This window comes from Centroberyx gerrardi, chromosome 16, assembly GCF_048128805.1.
Source record: "Centroberyx gerrardi isolate f3 chromosome 16, fCenGer3.hap1.cur.20231027, whole genome shotgun sequence".
Taxonomy (NCBI): domain Eukaryota; kingdom Metazoa; phylum Chordata; class Actinopteri; order Beryciformes; family Berycidae; genus Centroberyx; species Centroberyx gerrardi.
Window position 1 is genome coordinate 15,242,939 of NC_136012.1, and position 20,443 is coordinate 15,263,381.

At 43.0% G+C, this 20,443-nt stretch overlaps 3 protein-coding genes across 5 annotated transcripts; 1 reads left to right on the forward strand and 2 right to left on the reverse strand.

Moving 5' to 3' along the window:
* Nucleotides 1-108: 108 nt before the first annotated feature.
* Nucleotides 109-3,934, reverse strand: thg1l (tRNA-histidine guanylyltransferase 1-like). Of its 3 annotated transcripts, none has more exons than XM_071903533.2 (7): nt 3,776-3,934; nt 3,271-3,474; nt 2,960-3,136; nt 2,692-2,861; nt 2,484-2,572; nt 1,185-1,292; nt 109-567 (listed from the first exon to the last, which is right to left on the reverse strand). In XM_071903533.2, the coding sequence occupies exons 2-7, from the start codon at nt 3,462-3,464 to the stop codon at nt 403-405; spliced, it is 903 nt and encodes a 300-aa protein (XP_071759634.1). In that variant the 5' UTR covers nt 3,465-3,474; nt 3,776-3,934; the 3' UTR covers nt 109-402. The 3 variants fall into 3 exon arrangements, with proteins under 3 accessions (XP_071759634.1, XP_071759627.1, XP_071759644.1); XM_071903526.2 differs by having other exon boundaries at nt 3,695-3,934; XM_071903543.2 differs by having other exon boundaries at nt 3,834-3,924.
* Nucleotides 3,935-4,685: 751 nt separating this feature from the next.
* Nucleotides 4,686-6,859, forward strand: lsm11 (LSM11, U7 small nuclear RNA associated). The gene is made up of 4 exons (XM_071903181.2): nt 4,686-5,169; nt 5,813-5,952; nt 6,071-6,154; nt 6,267-6,859. The coding sequence occupies exons 1-4, from the start codon at nt 4,701-4,703 to the stop codon at nt 6,633-6,635; spliced, it is 1,062 nt and encodes a 353-aa protein (XP_071759282.2). The 5' UTR covers nt 4,686-4,700; the 3' UTR covers nt 6,636-6,859.
* Nucleotides 6,860-8,542: 1,683 nt separating this feature from the next.
* clint1a (clathrin interactor 1a) lies at nt 8,543-20,146 on the reverse strand. Its single transcript, XM_071903465.2, has 12 exons — nt 20,009-20,146; nt 16,057-16,161; nt 15,768-15,864; nt 15,543-15,651; nt 14,811-14,978; nt 14,441-14,624; nt 13,982-14,201; nt 13,800-13,887; nt 13,385-13,450; nt 12,464-12,759; nt 11,188-11,380; nt 8,543-11,049 (listed from the first exon to the last, which is right to left on the reverse strand). The coding sequence occupies exons 1-12, from the start codon at nt 20,047-20,049 to the stop codon at nt 10,736-10,738; spliced, it is 1,881 nt and encodes a 626-aa protein (XP_071759566.2). The 5' UTR covers nt 20,050-20,146; the 3' UTR covers nt 8,543-10,735.
* Nucleotides 20,147-20,443: the final 297 nt, after the last annotated feature.

Sequence of the window (20,443 nt, forward strand, 5' to 3'; positions counted from 1 at the left end):
CCCACTGCCACCACAGAGAGAGCACCAAAAACAGTCTGCTACCCTTTAAACAAGATTAACTGCATCATGCAATTTAAGTGATGTGAAAGAGAGCTATTTTAAGGGAATGTTACGATAAAACAGTTTAATAAATGAACGGATGAAAGTGAAGGAATGTTCCAGCTGTGAGAAAGCTCTTGTAAAAAGTCAATCAGCAATATAATACAAGGCTTCAATCTTAGACAACGCTCTGACACAGTGGGATTCATGAGGGTAATAGGTTTCATGGGTAACATTTCACACAGTCATCCGTCTATATCAAGCTTTTTCTGTCCAATTAGAGTCACTGCTTGCATGGATCCACTTCAGCCAATCTGTCCAGTTTCAGATCTGGGCTGCTCTCCCACACCAGCAGAGCAGCGGTTAGCAGTCGTCATCCTCTAGGACGTCTGGGTGTTCCTCCCAGAACTGGTCTCCTATAATGTCACCGTGATGGGCGTGCACCTTCCTCCTGCTGCGCGTCACATGCACCTCTTTCTCCTCTTCTTCCTTTGGAAGCTTCACACGTTTAGTCACAGTTTCATCTCGCTGGGAACAAGGAGAGCAAGATGAGTACAGCGATATATAACTTAAAGGAAGAATCCACCCTAAATCACTTCAACACTGTTAAAAAAGCAGCTATAAGCGATGTAACTCGCATATATGGACCCATTCTGTTGTTTTGTGGTGTATTTTTTTCATCCTGTCAAAAACTAAGCAAACGTAGACAACATGATGTCACATAAAGATATTTTCAGTGCAGCTACAATGGAGTTTAATAGCAGAAAAAAATTCAGCTATCTAAAACATCAACAGCAAATGTCAGGTTTTGGTGTCAGCCAAAATGCAGCCACAAGACATGAGTAACTCTCACTCTCTTGCTGTGCTATTGCTATCACTATTGCTCTCTCCACTTGCACAAATTGTACACTGAAGTTCAGGCACGTTCTCTGGGAGTTGTCAAAAGGCATTTTTGGAAATGTAGGAAATCACTAACTGAAGTAGCAGACAAGGCAGGCTGAGGGAAAGTGGGTACACCATAAAAGTAAATTACACTTCATCACAAAATAACTCCTGGAGTGCACTGAACATCACAGACTGATTATATCTAACGGTGTAAGAGTATCCGAGGGTGGAATTAAACCAAACCACTTTGGAGAGCTCACCTTTTCCCAGATGAGAGTGGTGCCTTTCCTATGGACCAGAGGTTCATTGTTGTAGTTGATGTCGAACTCGGTGAACAGGATCTCATTTTTGTCTGCAGCTAATGTTCCCTGGAGGGATACATATCATAATCAGGCTTATGCATGGAAATAATCCACAATCAATTTATATGAGATGCCTCACTGGGCAAAAAACAGAGCACGAGTTGCTAAAAGTGACTTGGTGACCATCTCCAAACCCTTGTGGGTGGTCTGAGTGTTTCCAATGATGACTTTGAAGTGGTTTCATGCAGTTATGAGTTAGCAACAAAATAAACATCTCCACTCCATCCATATGTTTCTATTGTTGATTTTGTATTAGATTAATTTTGTCAGTTGAGAATAGCTCTTTAGTTTGTTTCTGTAGGCTTTCCATAGTTTGAATTAGAATTATAAGGAAATCCACGGATGCCATAGAACTATAAGGAAAGCCAAAATCAGCTTCTCTTTGTCCGCTTTGGTCAGACAGTACATGGCGTGCATTTGTTTTTTCACTGAACTGTTTCAAAGTGGTCGGGAGACTAGGAAGCGCAGAGGTTCGATGGGCTGCTGATGACTCATGTTGCCCGAAAGTTCAGCCAGAGAGAACATTTCCACTGCGACAAACTTGTCAGCTGTCATCACATCCACCGACTTTCCCTTCCAGCTCAGTAGAGAATGAGAGGATTTCCAGAGACGACTTGCTTGAGTCACTGGCACAGTCTCCGCGTACGGTGATAGACCTGATGTTTTATAGGATGATGTCACTCAATGTGTATGATATATGACCTCTGTGCCCCTGTACAGTTCAGTCTGTACTTACGAACATTTCATTTTGTCTCCCATACCTGGAAATGAGAGGAAACAACTTGTCCTGCAACCTTATCTGTGATAAGGAGATGTATCCATTTCCAATGAGAATAAAGTGAAAATTATTAACTTGGTGAGTGTCAAAATACACACAAAGATTTCTATAGATTTTGGTTTAGAATTGCTCATTTTCACAGGTGATGACTGAACTGTCTATAGCCATGGAAATTAAATAATTAAAAAAAATATTTATAATAATTTATAATAAGAATAAAATTCTTAAAAAATAAATTTAGTGGTATTCCCCTTTAACATGCATATAGTGTCTGTGTAAAGTACACATATGCATGTATGTAGAGTACATGTATGGGGCTGTAGTTATACATACACACATGCATGCACATGCAGTTACACACTGACACACACACACACACACACACACACACAGCAATTAGTTGTTAATTCAGCTCTCACCTTTAAGCGGTCTTCTGCCTGGACTGTGGTGAGTCCTCCCTTCTGTACTAACGTCCAGAACACGGTGTTGTACAAGTTATTTACATGACCTGAAGGAGACCAAAACATCAGTACAGTTTTATTTCTTTTTTTCTAGTCAGCCTAATGAACAAAATCATCTAGGAGTTGACTGTGCAGTTTGTACAACAGAGTGGCAGCGTGCGCTTACAATCCGCTTGCCTCCAGCTCATGTAGTCCTTCAGGTTGCGGTTGCTAGGATACAGGACCACCCGTCCGTCAAAGCCTGGGGGGTACAGGAGGGGCTGCTCCCCAAAAAACTCCTTCCAGTAAAACACATATGAGGAGGAGAACTGGGAGGCCACATGGGTCATGAGCTTACTGAAACAGAGACAGTAAGGAGACAGAAGTCATAAAGCAGGGTGCAAAAACTATGTATGGAAAATGAATTTATTCTCAGTTTCGCACATTCCCAGTACCTGGCTCTCCTCTTGAACCAGTTGGAGGTCCTCTTGAAAACAAAACTGAACTCGTCACTTTGCCCATAAGCGATGACGATATCCTCCAGTTCCTCCATGACAGAACGAGCGCTCCGTGTCATCAGGCCCAAAGCCCTGTTGTCATTGGGCTTTGTGAATGCGTGCTGCTCTGCAAACCTGAAACAACAGTTCAGTTTTAATGACATATCAAGCTCCTTACTTATAACAGTGTCTCTCATCCAGAGGCTCCAATCTGTTTGGCAGGGAATCTGTCATAGAGCTGACAGATCTAGCTTGAATATGAAACTCACTTGTGAAAGTTGCGCCCATCCAGTCGCACAACGATGTAGCAGTTTCGTAGACAAGTGTCGTCTGTTTCAAAGTTGCGCACATACTCAAACTTGCTCTTGGCCATGCTCCTGGAGCTGGTAAATAGACGGACCAGGGGTGAGAGAAAACAGGACTTGATGCCTCCACGGAATCTGCAGGTCTTCTGAATCAGCATGAGGGGGCTCCTGGGAAATGTAAACAATACACGATGGCTAATTGTTATCCCTTTGACACTTAACGATATTTATAGACCTTATCAGATTCATAATTGATTCACTGGCTACATATTTTGTAGTTCATTGTAAACATAATCGACAAGAAACGCAGGAATTGAGTAGATTTCCAGCAAGATATCATAACCTTGACAACTTGAAAACAGAGGCAACTGATTATGAATGGACTGACTCTGAATTAGTTAACATTAGATTTCCATCTCTACTTCAACGTCTACTACTAACTAGCTAGCTAATCACCGTTATTACTGACACTTGGTTGTCATGTTTCTCTTTGGTCTAGCAAATGAGTTTTGGCTGTTATCTCTTACTTCGTGCGGTTGTATTTCGTTAGTAGCACAAATGCCAATATTTTATGTTGTTTCAATTGTTATTTGCATGTATCCCATCCCATACATTGCATGACATTTTCATCTATTCACTATCAGCTCACACACGTTGGTTTGTATACAGTCCACCAATGAATTCCGACGTAGTGGTACTGCAAACACCGAGAACAGAAGTTCCGGACACCGGAACACAAGTGTCAAAATATAAACAATTAAGTATAGCCTACTGGCTAAAATGTTTTCAATTGCCTATTTTCATATACTGCCCGTTATACATCAATTTAGCCTTGTACTGCACGGGACAAATCTATTAGCGTAATCACAGATTCTTAAAACCAATCCAAACATCAGCTCATGCAGCTCATTCAGTTGTGCTCTTGCGCCTCCCCGTGGTAAATTTGGAGACTGCAACCAAAGATCGTTTATTCGGAGATTGACTAGAATGACTTCGAATAAACCTGTCCCAGTTTGTCGGTCAGTAAATGGCATAAGCAGAGCAGAGCTAATATTATGCTAATCACAGCCCCGTTACTATAGTGCCGTAGACCTGAAAAGAACATTATAGCACTGGATGTTAACAGTACGTTAGGATATTGTGTAAGTGTACTCTAAATGGTTTACTGGGAGATGTGTGCAAAAAGATCATGTCTCACTACTTTTCCAATAACGCCAACGACTCTTGTCTAAATTTTTTTCCCGCGGCGATTCACGATGACGTTTATGGTACCTGAAAATATGTGCAGAGTGAGAGCTCTTTCTTTCTCAGCGGCCACCTGAACTGCAAACGACGTTAACTTTCCCAGGATCCATTGCTTCACCCTGGGCTCCTCTGCTGCGGTTGTTTCAAACATGGAGGAGAGGGAAAGAAGAAGCGTAAATCCTAGTCGCGCTGGCTCTGACAGCAAAGACACAGTACCGGCAACAAGTTCAACTACCCCATCTGTACCGGAGCATGCACCGGACACAAGTCGTGAAACGGGAGACAACGTTGGTGATAAATTAGACGTCTGCTCTGACAGCTTCGACCCACTCGTGGCCTTGTACTCCCCGGCTGTGCCTCTACCCTTTCCCAACATCAAGTGCTTCAACAACGTCGCAGAGTACGAGAGCTTTCAGAGGGGCGGCCGAGGCAGAGCCAAACCAGAGAATGTGGAGAAAAAGAAACAGAAAGCGATGAAAGGGGTGGCGGACCCGGAGCGCATCGAAAGGCTGAAGAAGCTCATGGTGCGCAACCCCGTACCAGAAGAGGGGGAGAGCAGCGGCACACAGCGGCGCAGGAGGCAAAGGGCCCCTAAAAATGTCCTGACAAGGATGTCCCGTATGTTTTAATAACCAGTATTGGGCTCACCACTCAACAATAATAACAGTTTATCACTCGTTATTCATTTCAACAGTTATATCATTCCTTTAGTTGTCACCCCACGTGAGCAGTAATTCGTTACTACTCCTATTACTTTTCCGTTACATCCAAAACTGGCAGTTGGTCCTCTTACCTTTCAAAATAACGATTTAGGTTAATGACCAGGGTGACAAAATGGCGATTATGTCCAGTGTTCGTGACGTCTTTTAGCTTCAAACAATACCAGTATTTTCCCCAGAAAAAGTAAACTTTATGATATTCCACATCAAAGATAGCTAGTTGAGAGGACGACGACTAGTTTTGAGGAAAACAAATCGGTGGATAGTTGTGGGACGTTGTGTTTATCATCAATCTGATATTTAAACGGGGTGATAAAAGTAAAAACCTATTTTTTGATTTGTAACTGTGATAGTATTACTTCAGTTGAAATAGTGGTTCCAAAAGCAGCATATTATATTACTGTAACCCATTACTGAGTAACACGTTATCATCCAATACTTTCTTGTATGCTTTGTCTTTGGCAAAAACCTTGCTGTGTTTCAGATATGAATGCATGATCCAACATGTTACAGTTATACCCTGTTTTGTCATGTGTGTTCAGTATGCAAAGGAAGTCCCTTGGGTGAGCTGCACCGCTGTGTTGAGGAGAGGATAAGGGTCAAAGTTCACATCAGGACCTTCAAGGGACTAAGGGGAGTGTGCTCCGGCTTCGTTGTGGCCTTCGACAAGTTCTGGAACATGGTAAGCTCTCCGTTCATGGTCTTCCCATTATATTCTCAGTTGACAACCTCCATATGCTGAGGCCGAAAAATTGCGTTTGTCGTCCTCTCACCAATTCCTTTTCATTTCTCCTCATCAGGCAATGGTGGATGTCGATGAGACGTACAGAGAGCCTCTCCTTGGTGAGGCTTTCTACCATGAGAAAGCCCTCACCATTTCACGGGTGGGTAACCCAGTATTAGTTTGGTCTCATACTTAGCTGGGATGAAATTTCGTCCCACTCAGTTATCATTTTTGGCCACAAAATATTCACATAACTAAAATCCCCCCCACAGCTCTTTGAGAAGCTGAAACTCCAGGAGAACCCAGAAGGTGACAAGCAAGCAAAGCACAAAGCCAAGGGAAAAACTAGCGGCCCTGAGCCTGCAACCCCAAAACTGACTGAGACAAGCCGGTCCCCTCACCCTGGCCCGGCTAGCAAGGATGGAGACGGCAGGAGAGGGGATAGCAGGACAGAGCACAGACTGTCGAGAGACACTGTCACAGTCAAACGGGATAAACATGAAGCCCCACCGAAAGCCTCGGGGCCAGAGACCGGTCAGAAGAAAGGCTCCCAGGCGTACGGCAAGGTCCACACACGCCACATCAACCAGCTGTTCATACGGGGTGAGAATGTTATCCTGGTTAACCTGCAGCCACTATGAGTTTTATTCCTTTTGATGTTTACCCAGCATGCTCTCTGGAGATAAAAAGTCTCATTTTAAACGGAGACCTGCTGCAGACACAATCAGTTAATTGAACAGTATACCGAAGCTCTGTAATAACAGCGGTGCAAGGCTGTAGATGAACCACTAGAGTCAGTAGATTCAGAAGAATCAGTGAATTAAGGATGACTGTTATATATCATATTGATATGGAGGCTTTTCTCTGCCGACCAGAGAAACTATCTTGAAATTGAGCAATAAAAGCTTCTCAGTACTATTGCACGTCATTTCTTGTCGAGTTTTCTTCTTGTCTTTTGTCTGTCAACTCCTAATAAAGGAAATTAATTTTGGTACTCTTTTATGCCATAATTTTAACCATCACTGTGATATGGTTATTACCCAGCAGGTGGCAGTATAAACACATTAGATGCCATCTGTGAGGCCATTGTCATCTCAAAGAGCTTGTCCCTTTATGTTGCTTTTCCCGTTAGTTTGAACAGGAATGACAGCGCAGTCTCAGCGGACTTCATAAATGCATTATGAATAATTGAGTTTGTGAAGCTAGAGATTGCAGATGGCACTCAGAAGCTGTCATTTGTCTTGACGTCTCAGATTGCCTTTACTCTTTAATGGGAACATTACCCATAAAAGCACAATTTACTGCATCTCATGGAAGTTGTAAAGATGCTGCTTTTTTTCTGTTTAAATGGCAGAGGTTACTTTTGGATGATGAGTGGCACAGAATGATTGCATATTTCTATAATGTTTCTGGGGCTGCACCACAGAGTTTGGTTTTTTTATTGTTTGTATTTTTTCTTAAATTCATCAGTAGACCCTAGGGTCCAACAAGCAAAACTTCATAGTCTAACTGACCTTCCTTTTCATCTAATTCGATGCCATAAATAGGACAAAATCTATCAGTAGCATTCAACAGTCCTGTCCCAACATACTGTTTATATATAATGTCAGAGCATATCAGTCTAACCCATTTCTCCAGTTAACAAGTCTTCCTCTCCAGAGAGTGAAAATGGGGTCAAGTGTTCAACACTGGCTGTGTTTTTGTCTCGTGTTTGTCACACCAGTTTGTTCTGACAAACCTTGGTAGAATATGAGAAGGGCGGTACACCGGTGATCAGAGATAAAGGATACATTTTGACAATGGTCCTTCTCTTGTAAGCAATAGAGTAGTTGAGTGTATACATGGGTATTCAGTCTACAGGCAAAACAGTAAATTTAGGCTACTTATCAGCTGAATTAACATTGAGACATGGATGGCATGGTCACAGCATACACACCTGCTGAAATACCACAACACCACTGTTTGCTTTTCATCATTCATGGAATAATAATGTCAAGGAAAAGCTGAAAATAACGGGAAAGGAGTTCAACCACTACAGCTGTTAAAATAGGACTCAGCCGTTGCCTCTCTCTTGCGGTCCTGATGCTGCACACAGCATGCCAGCCATCTCATCAGGTAACTCCTTGCTATTACAATCTGCACCATTCCCATAATGTCTTCATCATAATCTCATCCACAGCCCCTTGTCTTACACTGTGTACACTGTGATGCAATTGGCAGATGGCAGGCCATGGATTTAGTGCCGAGAAGAGTCCTCATGTCAGCTAATTTGCATGTACTGTGAGAAGTTATGCTGTCTACTTTTGTCCTGTTATCTCTCTCCCTTATGAACATAGATAAACTGCAGACATGCATGTTTACAGAAGGCCTCTTTCTCTCTTGCGCCAAAAAAAAAAACAAAGTTAACAACCCCACTCCAACTAAATGTAATTTCCAAGTCAAGTGAAATGGCTTCACATTTGCTGCTTGAAGCTCTTTCGAGGGAGGCTAATGACACAGCGCACCAAATAACACACACCATTAACAAATTTCAATCAACTGTTTAATGTTGTAGATAAAGGATCTTGATGTGTAAATCAAATCAAAATGGGGATAAATGCAAAATTTTATTTTCTCAAAGGATTTTCCATGATTCTTTTTACATTTGCATAAACTAGTGTTTTCAGTAACGATCCCATCTGAGAGATCTCAAAAACAATTTGAAGTAGAAAAAAAAATGCATAAAACAACCTCTAGTGATAATATATTTTAGAAAAACAGAGTAAATAGATTTTGGTCATTTTTTTAAACAGGTAATGCCTCGGACTCCGAGACAAGGCTACTATGTGTTGGTGTGCTCAGCCTCATGAGCCCTTGGGAGAGTAGGAGAGCACAACTTCAATCCTCTTGGGGCTGCGGAATCCACTGCCTTTTCCTCTGGTCGGTGAATTATTTATCTCATCGTTGACATACCAGAAATATCACTCAGTTCAGATTCACTTATTATCAATCACTCATCAGAAGGGAGGGGTCAGAAGGCAAACACCGGCAGGCACTTGGACCCTTGAAGAGTGTTGTTTTGTCTCCGTGCGTCTCAGAGATCGATTAGGAAAACAGTCGGACGAACCAGTCGGTGCGGAGCTGGGTGGGATTGTTCAGTATGTGCGAGCCCGTGCCCTCCTCACAACACGTCCTCATCTGACTACCACAACAGCATATTGCGTGTACACAAACTGCACCTCAATTGTCAGAAGTGCTCCCTCTCACATAATCTTCTGTAACTGATGAGTTGTAAAAAGTAGAAGACTTGGAATGACGAATGCAGAGTAAAGGTAGCAACAGTGTTTGCAAGACTGCTTTGTTTTTAATATGTAACATTAGTGGAGATGGAAGGTGAGAAGGCAGCATTTACTGAGATGCACCAGTGAACATTTCTTTTAACAGACAACAGATAGATGCGTGATGCACAATCTCCATACAGTCTGCATCAACACTTCAGGTGCTGGATTAAGTTGAGATCAATATGGGATCATTATAGGTGTTTTTGTAGTATTGAAGATATCACTGGCCTGAATAGGATGGTGACAATCAAAATGTGCATGGGGGAAACAAAACAAAAAAATGAATAAAATAATGAGCTACAATCGTATCCAATATCTGGACTTAGAAGCTACACCTGGCTTGAGGCATAAGTATGAACACAGAAGTTCATACACAGTACGGTAGCTGTCCTCAACACTGCACAGTCATATTGTCTCCTTTAAAGAGGTTAATTGAAGAGAAAAGGCAAAGAACTTCCAGGCACTCTGTGCTGTAATAAAGAACCCACAACCCCTTGTATGAGGCTTTTTCTACCTACTGATTATCTCATTTGGATGCAAACTGATTATACTTATCTTCATCTTTTAAAAAATATATATATACCCATAAGAAAGGCCACAAAGGATGGTCTGCTGATGGAGCAACTCCTCAAATCAACAGCTTTCAATTCAAACACTCATTCATTACTTTAACTGTACTGACAGGCCACATTTGGAGTATGTCGACACTTATGTACATAGAGAAGGTATCAAAGACACTGGCAATTTACCTTGTAAAAGGTCTTAATTCACATCAGATTTAGTCCGTATGAAACAATTCTTCACGTCATCATTGCCTCTCATCCAAGTACTTCATAACTTATTGTATGGGCTCCAGAATTCTATTTACAGGTCAAGGGAAGAGCAAGGACAAATAAGAGGTAACTTGACATTCTTAAAGATACATTAGAAAGTTAAGATGGCTGATCAGGTTAACCAAACTCATATCATATCCAGTAAAATTACTGAGAACATGTCTCAAAAGAATTACGTAGCTATAGATTTTTTTTTTTTGCTATTCTGGTGATTTCATTTGATTGAGGTTATAAAGCAAAATCCCCCTGACATTCTCATGGTGGCAGATGCCCATCACTTTCTTTTCTCTCACTGACCAAAAGCTAACCAACAAGGCACACGATAAACAGTGTGTCTGTCTGACCACCACCCCAGTCCAGACCGATCATTGGTTCCAACACAACACAAAACACACATTCATTTAGATCCATATCTCCACACAGCATTACTTTTAAAAACAACAAGGAGATTGCAAGGTGTTGGTATTATGATATTTGACATTATTCAAGTACTCTTTGTTTGCAGCTCATAACAATCCTTCACCGACGGACGGAGAGAAAGAGAGAGACTGACACCACTCTTCCAGAAATCCTAGCTCTCCTGCTTCATCACTTCCCAAAGTTGCCGAAGTCAGCGAAGGCATCCTGTTTGGGCTGTTGGACCATGGCAGGGCTCATCCCCATTCCCATCCCCATAGCACCAGGCATCCCCATGGTCATACCTGCCTGTGGCATCCCCATGTTCATGCCCATCCCCATCATGCCCTGGCTGGGGGCCATGCCCATCCCCATCCCCATGCCCATGCCTATACCCATGCCAGCACCAGGGTGCATCATAGGATTTACAGGCGGTCTGGCTGGTGTGGGTCCGAGGTTCATACTGGCAAATCCCTGGGAGAGCATGTTGGCAGGTGCCTGGTTTCCTGGAAATAACAGAACAAACTCAGTGAATAAAAGCTCCAGATTTTATATAACACATTTGAGTGACACAGTGCTTTGAAGGCGAGGGCAAACCTGGCAACAGTTTCAGCCACTTATCCCAAACCTGTTATTCCTCTCACCTTGCTGGAGTGTGTTGAGGCTGGGCTGGCTGGGCTTCGGGGGATGCATGCCTGGGCCCAGGAAGTCCAGGCTAATGTTGACTGAGGGGTCTGACCAGGTAGAAGGGAGGGCAGCTTTGGCTCCAGCACCCTGAGAAGCCACTCCCTGCTGCACAAGCTGAGGTTGTAGAGGACCCCCCATGCTCTGGATGGGCTGGCAAAGAAAGAGAGACACACAAATACAGATACGATGTTAGGAAGAACACTAATCTGTGTCAAAAGCACAGAAATATACAGTGAAAAGATACATAAAAGTTCCAGTGATAAGGCAGGGACCTAATCCTCTGATTTCCAGACAACACTGAAATATACAACGAAAAGATACAAGTTCTTGTAATAATTCAAGGCCCTAACCCTTTATCCTGACCCACTTAACACTGAGACTGTTAGTAGACTGTGCTACTGTCTCTTTCTGAACTCATTAAAGCACGCCATCTAAAGTAACTAGAATCAAAGAGGGAGTGGTGGGTGTCGTCTCCTCAGTGAAACAAAGAATGCATTTTTTTTAAGTAGGTCAACAACCTTTTAACATAGAAATACTGTCTACATACCATGGCTTTTGTTGGGTTTTTAATGTTTTTCTGACTCAAACCTGATTCTTCTCATTCTGTATGCCAGTAACAGGAGGAGTGGGTGGTTAGTGGGTGGTCTCTGGGGGAGACGAGCATCTGGTGAGGCTGCATGTTAACCCTCTGCCATGATTGTCCCCACGTCTCCCAATCACACTCGGTACGTCTCCATCGCACATGCATACTGGCTAATGTGGCCAACGAGCAGTATCAATGTTGAGTAAAGGAGAGTTTTTATGCTGGGAGCAGTATTTATGTCATGAGCTTGGCATTTACTGCATTATGCATGAAGTGGGAAGTGTGCGTGGTGTGTGAGTGTTTACATGCCAGAATATCAGTGCTCATATTTGGTTACCAAGGCCAAGTCAACAGGCGTGTGGTTGGAGGAATACAAATAACAGGAGGACTAAAAAAAACAAAGAGCTCAACAGTTGGCAAGATTTTGTTCTCTTGCTATAGTTGGCATTCACAATATCTGAAGAAGGCAATACCATTTACATCCATGAACATTGCAATCACATTGGCGTAAAGCATATGTGATTTCCTGCAAATGTTCTGGTTGCATCTGTATCGTTTACTGTATGTCCTCTTCATGATTCTTATAACGATGTGGATATGAATAAATTATTCAAAAGTGTGTGTGTGTGTGTCAGTGCAATCATGCATACCTGTGACCTGGACTGGGGAAGGACTGTGGCGCTCATGCTCTGTGTGCTGCTCATGCTAAAGTTGAGGCTCTGGGAGGTGGTGAGGGACTGAGTCGGCCCCATCAAGTCAAACAGGTCCGCTGAGGGAGGTCCAGCGACTGGAGCCAAGGCTGCGGCAGGGGCAGGGGCAGGACTGACTGTCATGGCTCCAAAAAGGTCATTTCCGCCAGTGTCACCAGACTGAGCAGATGTTGGCATCTGACCTCCAGGGAAGGCATTCCATTCTCCAAAGTCTCCATTGCCGCTAGAGGCTGGAGCTGGCAACAAGAAAGAGAAAAAAAAAACAGATTCATTACATGGTTCATGTATTTGTCATCCATTCAGATGAGCAGTGAGGTTTGTACTATGATCTGTAAATAAATAAATGAACTGTGCAAATAATTGGAAGGTACTGACAAAGTCAAGCTACCATTATTCAAGCTAGGGTGTATAGCAACCTGCCTGTCAAAATTCCCCCAAAAAAGGTACACAATACAAAAATGTTATATAAATATGTAAAGAGTTTTTTGATAGCAATTCTAAATGAATTTTCTACCCTTCATTGATGACCATAACCTAGCTTTATCCAGGGCATTTTCAGTGACCACCGGTGCAATGTTTTAAATTTTCATTGAATCTGCCCTTCTTGTTCTCTCTCTCTCCATCTCGGCTTCTTCCACCCCCACCAACTTCTTCCTCTGTCCCTGTCTCCTTGTCATCCATAACAGGAGTTGATGTGTGTCTGTTCTTGTTATGCAGAGCAGGTAGCAGGCTCCATATGGCCAGGGCTCCCTCCCAGCATCCCTCTGAATATTCTAGCAGTATGGCTGCAACAGCATAGCACACACATGCACACACTAACAAATAAAACAAACAAACAAAAACAAAAGTCTTGGAACCAACCAGGTCCTGAGGAGAGGCCAACAGAAGCAGCAGGCGAGGAGAAGTCAGCAAATCCACTGATCAGGTCTGCATTGAGAAAGAGACATAAACACGTCATTTAGACAAGCGAGTTCCAGGTGTCATTCTACCATAGTTAGCATTCCTTCAGTGTCAGGAGTGAAGGAGGGAGGGGAGGGGTGGTAGTGGATGGGTGGAGGAGACCAAACATCTGCTCAGTGCTCCCGCCCCCTCCATTCACCAGGGACTGCTCCAAAAACATCTGGTGCACTTAGCTCCTATATATCAACTCCCTCCCCCTTGCTGTCCCCAAAACCTGAAGCTAGAATCAGCCCAATGTTGACTGCGTGGCATCTTCAAAACATGCTATAGGGGTAAACAGGCAGCAATGAGCTATATGAAGTTGGCTGCATTGTACCTGTTTTAGCAGGCTGGCTGGGTCCTGTGTCCACCATCAGTAGGTCAGCCAGGCCGCTACTGGAGGCCTGAGGGGCTGCTGACTGGGGCTGAAGCAGAGAACAGAGAGAAAGGTCAGGAGACAATGCATACACATACCTACACCCATACGCATGCATGTACACAGAGAAACACACACACTACCTGTTTGGGGGTGGTGTCTGGACTGTTGTCTCCTGTGTAGTTGGCTGCGGCCCCCAAGTCTACTTTTTTGGACGGCACCCCGCCTCTCTTCCGTGTTGCTGTCGTCTCTGTCGCCTGGACTATCTGAACGCTCTTAGTGGTGACGGTCTCCTCTTCATCTTTGAACTCTCTCCCTGGCTGGCCATTGCGAGACGGCCGACCCCGCTCCTCCTCATTGTCACTGTGGAGACAATAACGGGTCAGGTACTAGGCTGGTCGGGTGAGAGAACATAGGAAAGATTTTCCCCAACATATCTTTCAAGGAACACAAAAGCAGCGGGATCCAAACTTCCCTTGGGAGAAGCCCCGGTTTTATCTAAGCACCCGAGACTGTCTCTGTTCTTTTTCTCTCTCTTTCTGACTGTTAAGTCTGTAATATGTCACCACCTTCAACTAGAACAAGATTACTCCTCCTCCTACCTGAATCGGTCTGGTGAGTCGTCTCTGTCCTTCTTCCTGAACTTGCTGATGGTGTCGTCGATGGTACTGCCGATCTTGTCGCTGATCTCTCCCAGCTTCTCGCTGAAGGGGAACGGCCCTTTGCTCCTGTCCCAGTCGTCGTCCCACTTCCCCCGGTTTTCACTGGAGTCATACCTGTCCCCCGCTGGAGGGAGGGAGCAAAGGAGGAGAGAGAGAGAGAGAGAAGGAGCAGAAAAGGAGGGGATGGATTGAAAGCGAAAAAAATGGCGAGGGAAAGAAAAATGTTTTTGCACAATTAAATGTTAATCTCATTAATTGCTCAAACTGAAAACAAACAGCAAGGGACAAATGGGATGCAGTGAGGACTTACAGTAACTTCTGTATCCTCCCATACTGTCAGAGGAGACGCCAATATATTTGTCTTTGTTCTTCTTTGCCTTCTTCCTCTCCTCCCTCAACCTGTCATCATCTTGGACAAACTCCACCATCTCCTTCACCTTCTGACGCACATTCACTCCTTGGTCCTTCCCATTCTCATCTAGGGACAGAAATGGAGAGAAAGAGAGAGAAACGAAGAGAGTGAGATAATCAATGAGTCAGCAATATTTAGTGAGTTTCAAAGAAGAGACCTATCTGAAACTGACCAAGCGATAGTAAATTTTGAGTGTATTCAAATCACACACATAGACAGTAAATATAATTCTAAAACATCTGCCTACAGGAAAGTTAGGCCTACATGTCCGTGTTTATAAACACACCTTGAATACACATGTGGTTGAGAGGAGTGAAAGCAGTTTTGGGGCAGAGCGTGTGGTTTAAGGGTTTGTGGTCTAAGCAGTGCTTAGGGCCTGCATCCATTCATTGTAGCTCACACCGAAGCTTTTGTTTTAATTAAAGTGTGTCATTGAAAACACACCACAACGCTGAGGTGTAAAGGGATCCCCATCTAATTAAAGCCAAAATTGAACAAGCAAACTAATAAAATGATGAGTGATGATGAGTGGTGTGTGTGTTTGCCTAGTATGTACTATTCCTCCAAGAACACAGCAGGAAAGATGGTATGGAAAAGGCATATAGAAGAAAGACCAGAATGAGAACTTACCTACAAAGTGGTAGCTCTCTAAGGATCTCAGGTCGTAGAGATGCTCTCTGGTACTGGTGACGACCCTCTCTGATCCGTTCCTGATCAGGTGGGCCAGCAGCAGCAGGGACTGAGAGTAGAAAAGACACAACAGCAGTTACAGCAAACAGCGCTGAGGCCTACAAACCTTGTGCAATGCCTAAGTGTGTTGTGCTTATGGGATGCACTAATGGTGCTGCAGCAGACCTTGTAGACTCTCCTCCAGTTCTTCTTGTTGTCCCTCAGCATGCGAGCCCACAGCATGTTCATCACCTCTGGGAACTGCTCATACATGAAGGTGGCTCTGGAAAACAGAGAGACAGACACAGAGAAGGCACAAAAAAGTGAAGTCCTTTGTCGTTTCATAACCTTGTCAAAATTGACATAACCTTTCTACCGTTCAATTCCATTTACAAATAGCCTTGGCACTTTTCAGCAGGACATGCTATACAACATTGTGTATAAGTCAGGGAGGAATGGTGAGTGTTGTCCTTACCTAGAAATTTCAGCCATCAGCTGTCCCGAGGGTCCCCAGGGGTCGTCGTTGGTGGCCTCCCTCACTTTAGACTCCACCTCAGAGTAGTTCATCACCACATTGGTTCTATATGGGAGGATAAAAAAAAAAACATCAGTTCACAAATCATGCCTACATGAAATCATGGCAACATTAAGTATCCTACATGAAATTTGGCATTTCTGTTCAAAATATGTGGCGTCCATTGAGAGTAACAACATGGAGGATCATGGATCAAAGGCACTCTCATTACAGCCACGCCCAGCTATACACCTGCACCGAGCGGCTAAAGGACAATGGGACTCAGTGTGTGTGGCTGGGCATGTAACCTTACAGGCAAAAACAAAAACAAAAAAACAGAAAAAAGGGACAAAACAAACAAATGCAAATCTGTGTGTGCATCCCAGAGACACACAAATAGTTAAGGCCTAAAATTGCACTGATGAATGTGGGTGGAGTAGGGACGTGCGGCCTGTGGGCAAACTAAACTAAAAGCAAGGTCACTGAGTAGCCACATATAGGCCCACACAGACTCACCCTAGACCAGTAGGCAACACAGCCTACTATCACTGTCGACTATTTCAACAAACTGTCGAACTAGAAAAGAACAAAGGAAAGTGGGAAGGAATCGGCTAGTCCATTTATTGTATAGATAAAAATTAACTACAAGTTTTGTTTAGTTTTCTAAACAATTGGGCTTCTCTATCCCATTAGGCTCTGTGGGAAAAAACAACCAGAAGAACAGCTACAAATATGCAACGCACTCAACAAGGCTGGCAAGTTTTGTGGCCTGTGAAAATACTCAGAATCATGATGATTACACAACAAACCAAAGCAAACCAAGCATTAGCTGATATTTGTCCAGATTAGAATACAAAAACATGTTGTAGGTTCAGTTAGTAGGCCTATGTCCTGACACACACTAGTGTCACCATCAAGCCAACCAGCCTTAAGTGAAGGAGAGAAAACTTGTGTCCAGTCTACAGCGGTAGCTACACCGTGAAGGGTGTTGAGAAGTAAAATACTAGAAAAAAAAAATCATTTCTGATGCAAAAATAATACAATTTATTCAGGCAAAGCGTACATAGGCCAATCGGGAAAAAAGTGTACATAGGCCATCGACAGGAAAATATGGCTATACATACACATTTAACGCTTGAGTGTTTACTCTTCCTCAGGCAGCGATTCAGTTGATTCATCCATTCATCGCTGCCAGAGGAACAGTCAGTGTAACCACTTGAAATGCATTGCCTTGAGTGTATATGTAGCATATAGCCATATTTGTTTCATGGCCTATGTATGTATACCTGTGTATCAATTTTTGTGACTATTAGCTTTTTACAGAGCTTCAGCCAAAACATGGGGAGGCAAAGGTTTGGACCCGGCACCCCCTCATTCCCTCCTCACTACTGCCACATCAGCAGCAGCACAGGGCCTCAAAGAGCAGCATTGATGGGCAGCTAAACTGAGACACACCCTTTCTGTGGTTCTCGAGACGGGCTATATTACTATTGCAGGCAGTAGGGTATGGCTCCCACACTGACAACATATTATATTTTGTAGCATTTAGCCAAGGTCTATAAAATGGTTTGAAAACTACCGTTAGCCAATTGCTACTGCACTGTTTATTAAAACGAGGTTCAGAGCTGGACCATGGGTAACTTTAAAATATTTTAGTCCAAGTTTCATATAGGCCAGGCTTTGAGCAGCCACTTTATATATGTGTTTCTAACTAGATGTGACTGCTCTGAGTCTAGCCTACATTTTGTGTATGCCTCAGCCCTCTCTGTCCATGTCTAGGGACACTGTACAATGTTTGCATGAATGATAGCACAACGCAAGAGGATACGGTGATGTGACGCAACTACCTATTCATGTTATCTCCTCACAGTAGTGGCCCTGTCCTAGATATCAGCCAGATAAAACGGAAGCTGTGATACTCTCTCACAGTGACTGTGTGTTGTGACACATTATCACACAGGTTTCCGTTCGACTGCTGTAGTGCTCTATCTGTAACTCATTTCCTTCACCGACAGTCACTGACTGTCTTCTAAATATTCGTAATTTAACGTAAACATCCCTTTCATTCAAATCCATACCATGTCAATGCAGTATAAAACTTTTGCTACCCTGTCTTGCCTTTGCAATTGCAATTGTTCAGTTCAATCATACAACAGGAAATGATCAATTACAGCAGTTGAATGATTCATAGGTCGGTGTCACTTCCAAAATTATTTTGGAAGTTTCATTTGTGTCAATACAAAAAGTGATCATTTATCTTTCTCTCAAGACACAGCTTCTTTCATGAGTCCACAGAGTTCAAAGAACCTGGAGGAAAATGAACATGGAAACTCCCTTCATAGCCTTAACTTCTTCCCCATTTCTCTCCTTTGGTCTGTCCCTCTCCCCCTCTACAGTAACCCATGTTCAGAGAGGTCAGACTCCAGGGGAGACAAGTGCATTTAGGAGGAATGCATTCTTGGAGAGACTTGAGAACCTGCTGTTGCCTGAGCCTGCCAAATCAGCCGTTAAACTTTTGAAGTGAAGAGTTATTGTGCAATAGCATTACCACAGCCCTGCAGCACTGTACACCTCTCTCATGTCTACTCAGCAGTGACAAATAAACTGGAGCCCACAACACGACAAAAGAAACACAATCCTCAAGGTGTGGCATTAGAGCAGGGTTATAATTTTAGCCAATGAACTGCTGCTGGGTTAGGGTTAGACTTTGACTGACATTGTTTGCCATTACACTAAGCAATTGAAAGCAGCTGTACACACTGCACATTCAATACCTGTTTGTCAATACCTTTACATTTAGCCTGACCATTGCCTGGTTGTCACTCTACTTCAGTTCAATCAATACCTGGTTAAAAAGTGAACAGTAACTGATGTGTCTCAATGAACTTAAATCATTCCTTGTACTTAGCAGGTCGACATCCATCAACAAGTTACACATGACATTACAGGATCATTGGCCATTGCGGTTAATATGTGCTCTGTTGTGGCTTTATCCATTGCCTCTTTATGCCTTGCTGTTATCCATCACAATGAACTGACAGTCAACTTTAACTTCTGGTAGTGATATAACACCAATGTCTTATTTCATTATCATATGGTGTAGCCTGACTTAACACGTTTATTGATGCTCCAGCACTCCCGTATAGTAAATAGTAAATGGCTAGAAAAATAGGCCTTGCTTTGTATGTTAATTGTTAACAAGTATTGACATATTAACACATTTGTACACTATGAGCTTTAGCCTGTGTTGGCTGACTACAGTTGACAAACAAACTAAGGAGGAAGAAATGCATCATAAAAATTTGCTAGTGAGAGCAGCAGACCATAATCCAGCCTACTGTTGTAAAGTTAAACCACCATGGACATGTACCTGTAGCTACAAGTGTCATAACAATCGTACTAACTAGAGGGTGTCTCTATAAGTATTTACGTTGTCTCTAAATATTTCAAGACAGATTGTAGTAGCCACGTATCGTTTAGCTTTGAGCGTTGTGTGCCTGAAAGTGTAAGACATTCCATGCTGATTATTCTGACCCGGAGCTGTCAAACTAGCTTAGCTGGCTAGTTTAGTCAGCTAGGTACTTAGCCAGCAAGCTAGCTAATTAGCTTGTTAGCTAAGTGAGCTAACAGTCGGAGAAAACAAATGAACAAAAAGCTTAATGATCTCATGACAGTGTTACAGTTATCCCACATAAATAGACCTAACTGGCGAAATAATGTTCACAAAGAAGAAACAATCATAGCCAGAGCAAATAGTATTTTTCGAAGTCAGCTAACTAGCTAGTAGCAAACAGGCTAGCTAAGTTGGTAGTGTGACGTGACGTCAAAGTTTTGGGTACGTGTCTCTTTCAAACAGGTAAACTCCAGACCCAAACAACACGAAATCGACGTAATATAGTTTGAAGATACTCACGCTTTATCAACCAATTCCCTGACCTTCCACATATTCAGCATCTTGGCTCTGTGAAGAGGGGCTTTCAGCCTCGACAAACCCTTAGTCCAGACAAACACCGAAACCAAACCTTGAACTCTGGAAAGTAAACTCTTCACCTCTCTTTCAAGACAGGAGGCGCAAACGCACCACCAGGCAGGAAAGGTTACTAAGGGAAACGTCCTTGAAACGTCATCGATAAATGCGTAAAGCAGCATTGGAGTTGTAGTTTTCTAATTAGCGTTCAGGCACTGTCTTTGATATTAATTAAGACCAGATATTGCTGTAAGATATGACTTCGTACAGAATTATAACTAGGTGGGGAGAGCTAGTGTAGAGAAAGAAACCTATGATGAAAACAGTCATCCTTTTACATGATCTCATTATGCTAACATCTAATAAGTGAAATAATAATGA

Excerpts from the sequence above, each read along its gene's own strand:
- thg1l (XM_071903526.2), bottom strand. Across the intron at positions 2,573-2,691 it reads GAGCTGGAGGCAAGCGGATT|GTCATGTAAATAACTTGTAC; the intron begins GTAAGCGCACGC and ends GGTCTCCTTCAG. Across the intron at positions 568-1,184 it reads CCACTCTCATCTGGGAAAAG|CGAGATGAAACTGTGACTAA; the intron begins GTGAGCTCTCCA and ends CCTTGTTCCCAG.
- lsm11 (XM_071903181.2), top strand. The coding sequence starts at position 4,701 with ATGGAGGAGAGGGAAAGAAGAAGCGTAAATCCTAGTCGCGCTGGCTCT. Across the intron at positions 5,170-5,812 it reads TGTCCTGACAAGGATGTCCC|TATGCAAAGGAAGTCCCTTG; the intron begins GTATGTTTTAAT and ends ATGTGTGTTCAG. Across the intron at positions 6,155-6,266 it reads AAGCCCTCACCATTTCACGG|CTCTTTGAGAAGCTGAAACT; the intron begins GTGGGTAACCCA and ends TCCCCCCCACAG.
- clint1a (XM_071903465.2), bottom strand. The coding sequence starts at position 20,049 with ATGCTGAATATGTGGAAGGTCAGGGAATTGGTTGATAAAGC. Across the intron at positions 15,865-16,056 it reads CTGATGGCTGAAATTTCTAG|AGCCACCTTCATGTATGAGC; the intron begins GTAAGGACAACA and ends TCTGTTTTCCAG. Across the intron at positions 11,050-11,187 it reads CCTCAACACACTCCAGCAAG|GAAACCAGGCACCTGCCAAC; the intron begins GTGAGAGGAATA and ends TGTTATTTCCAG.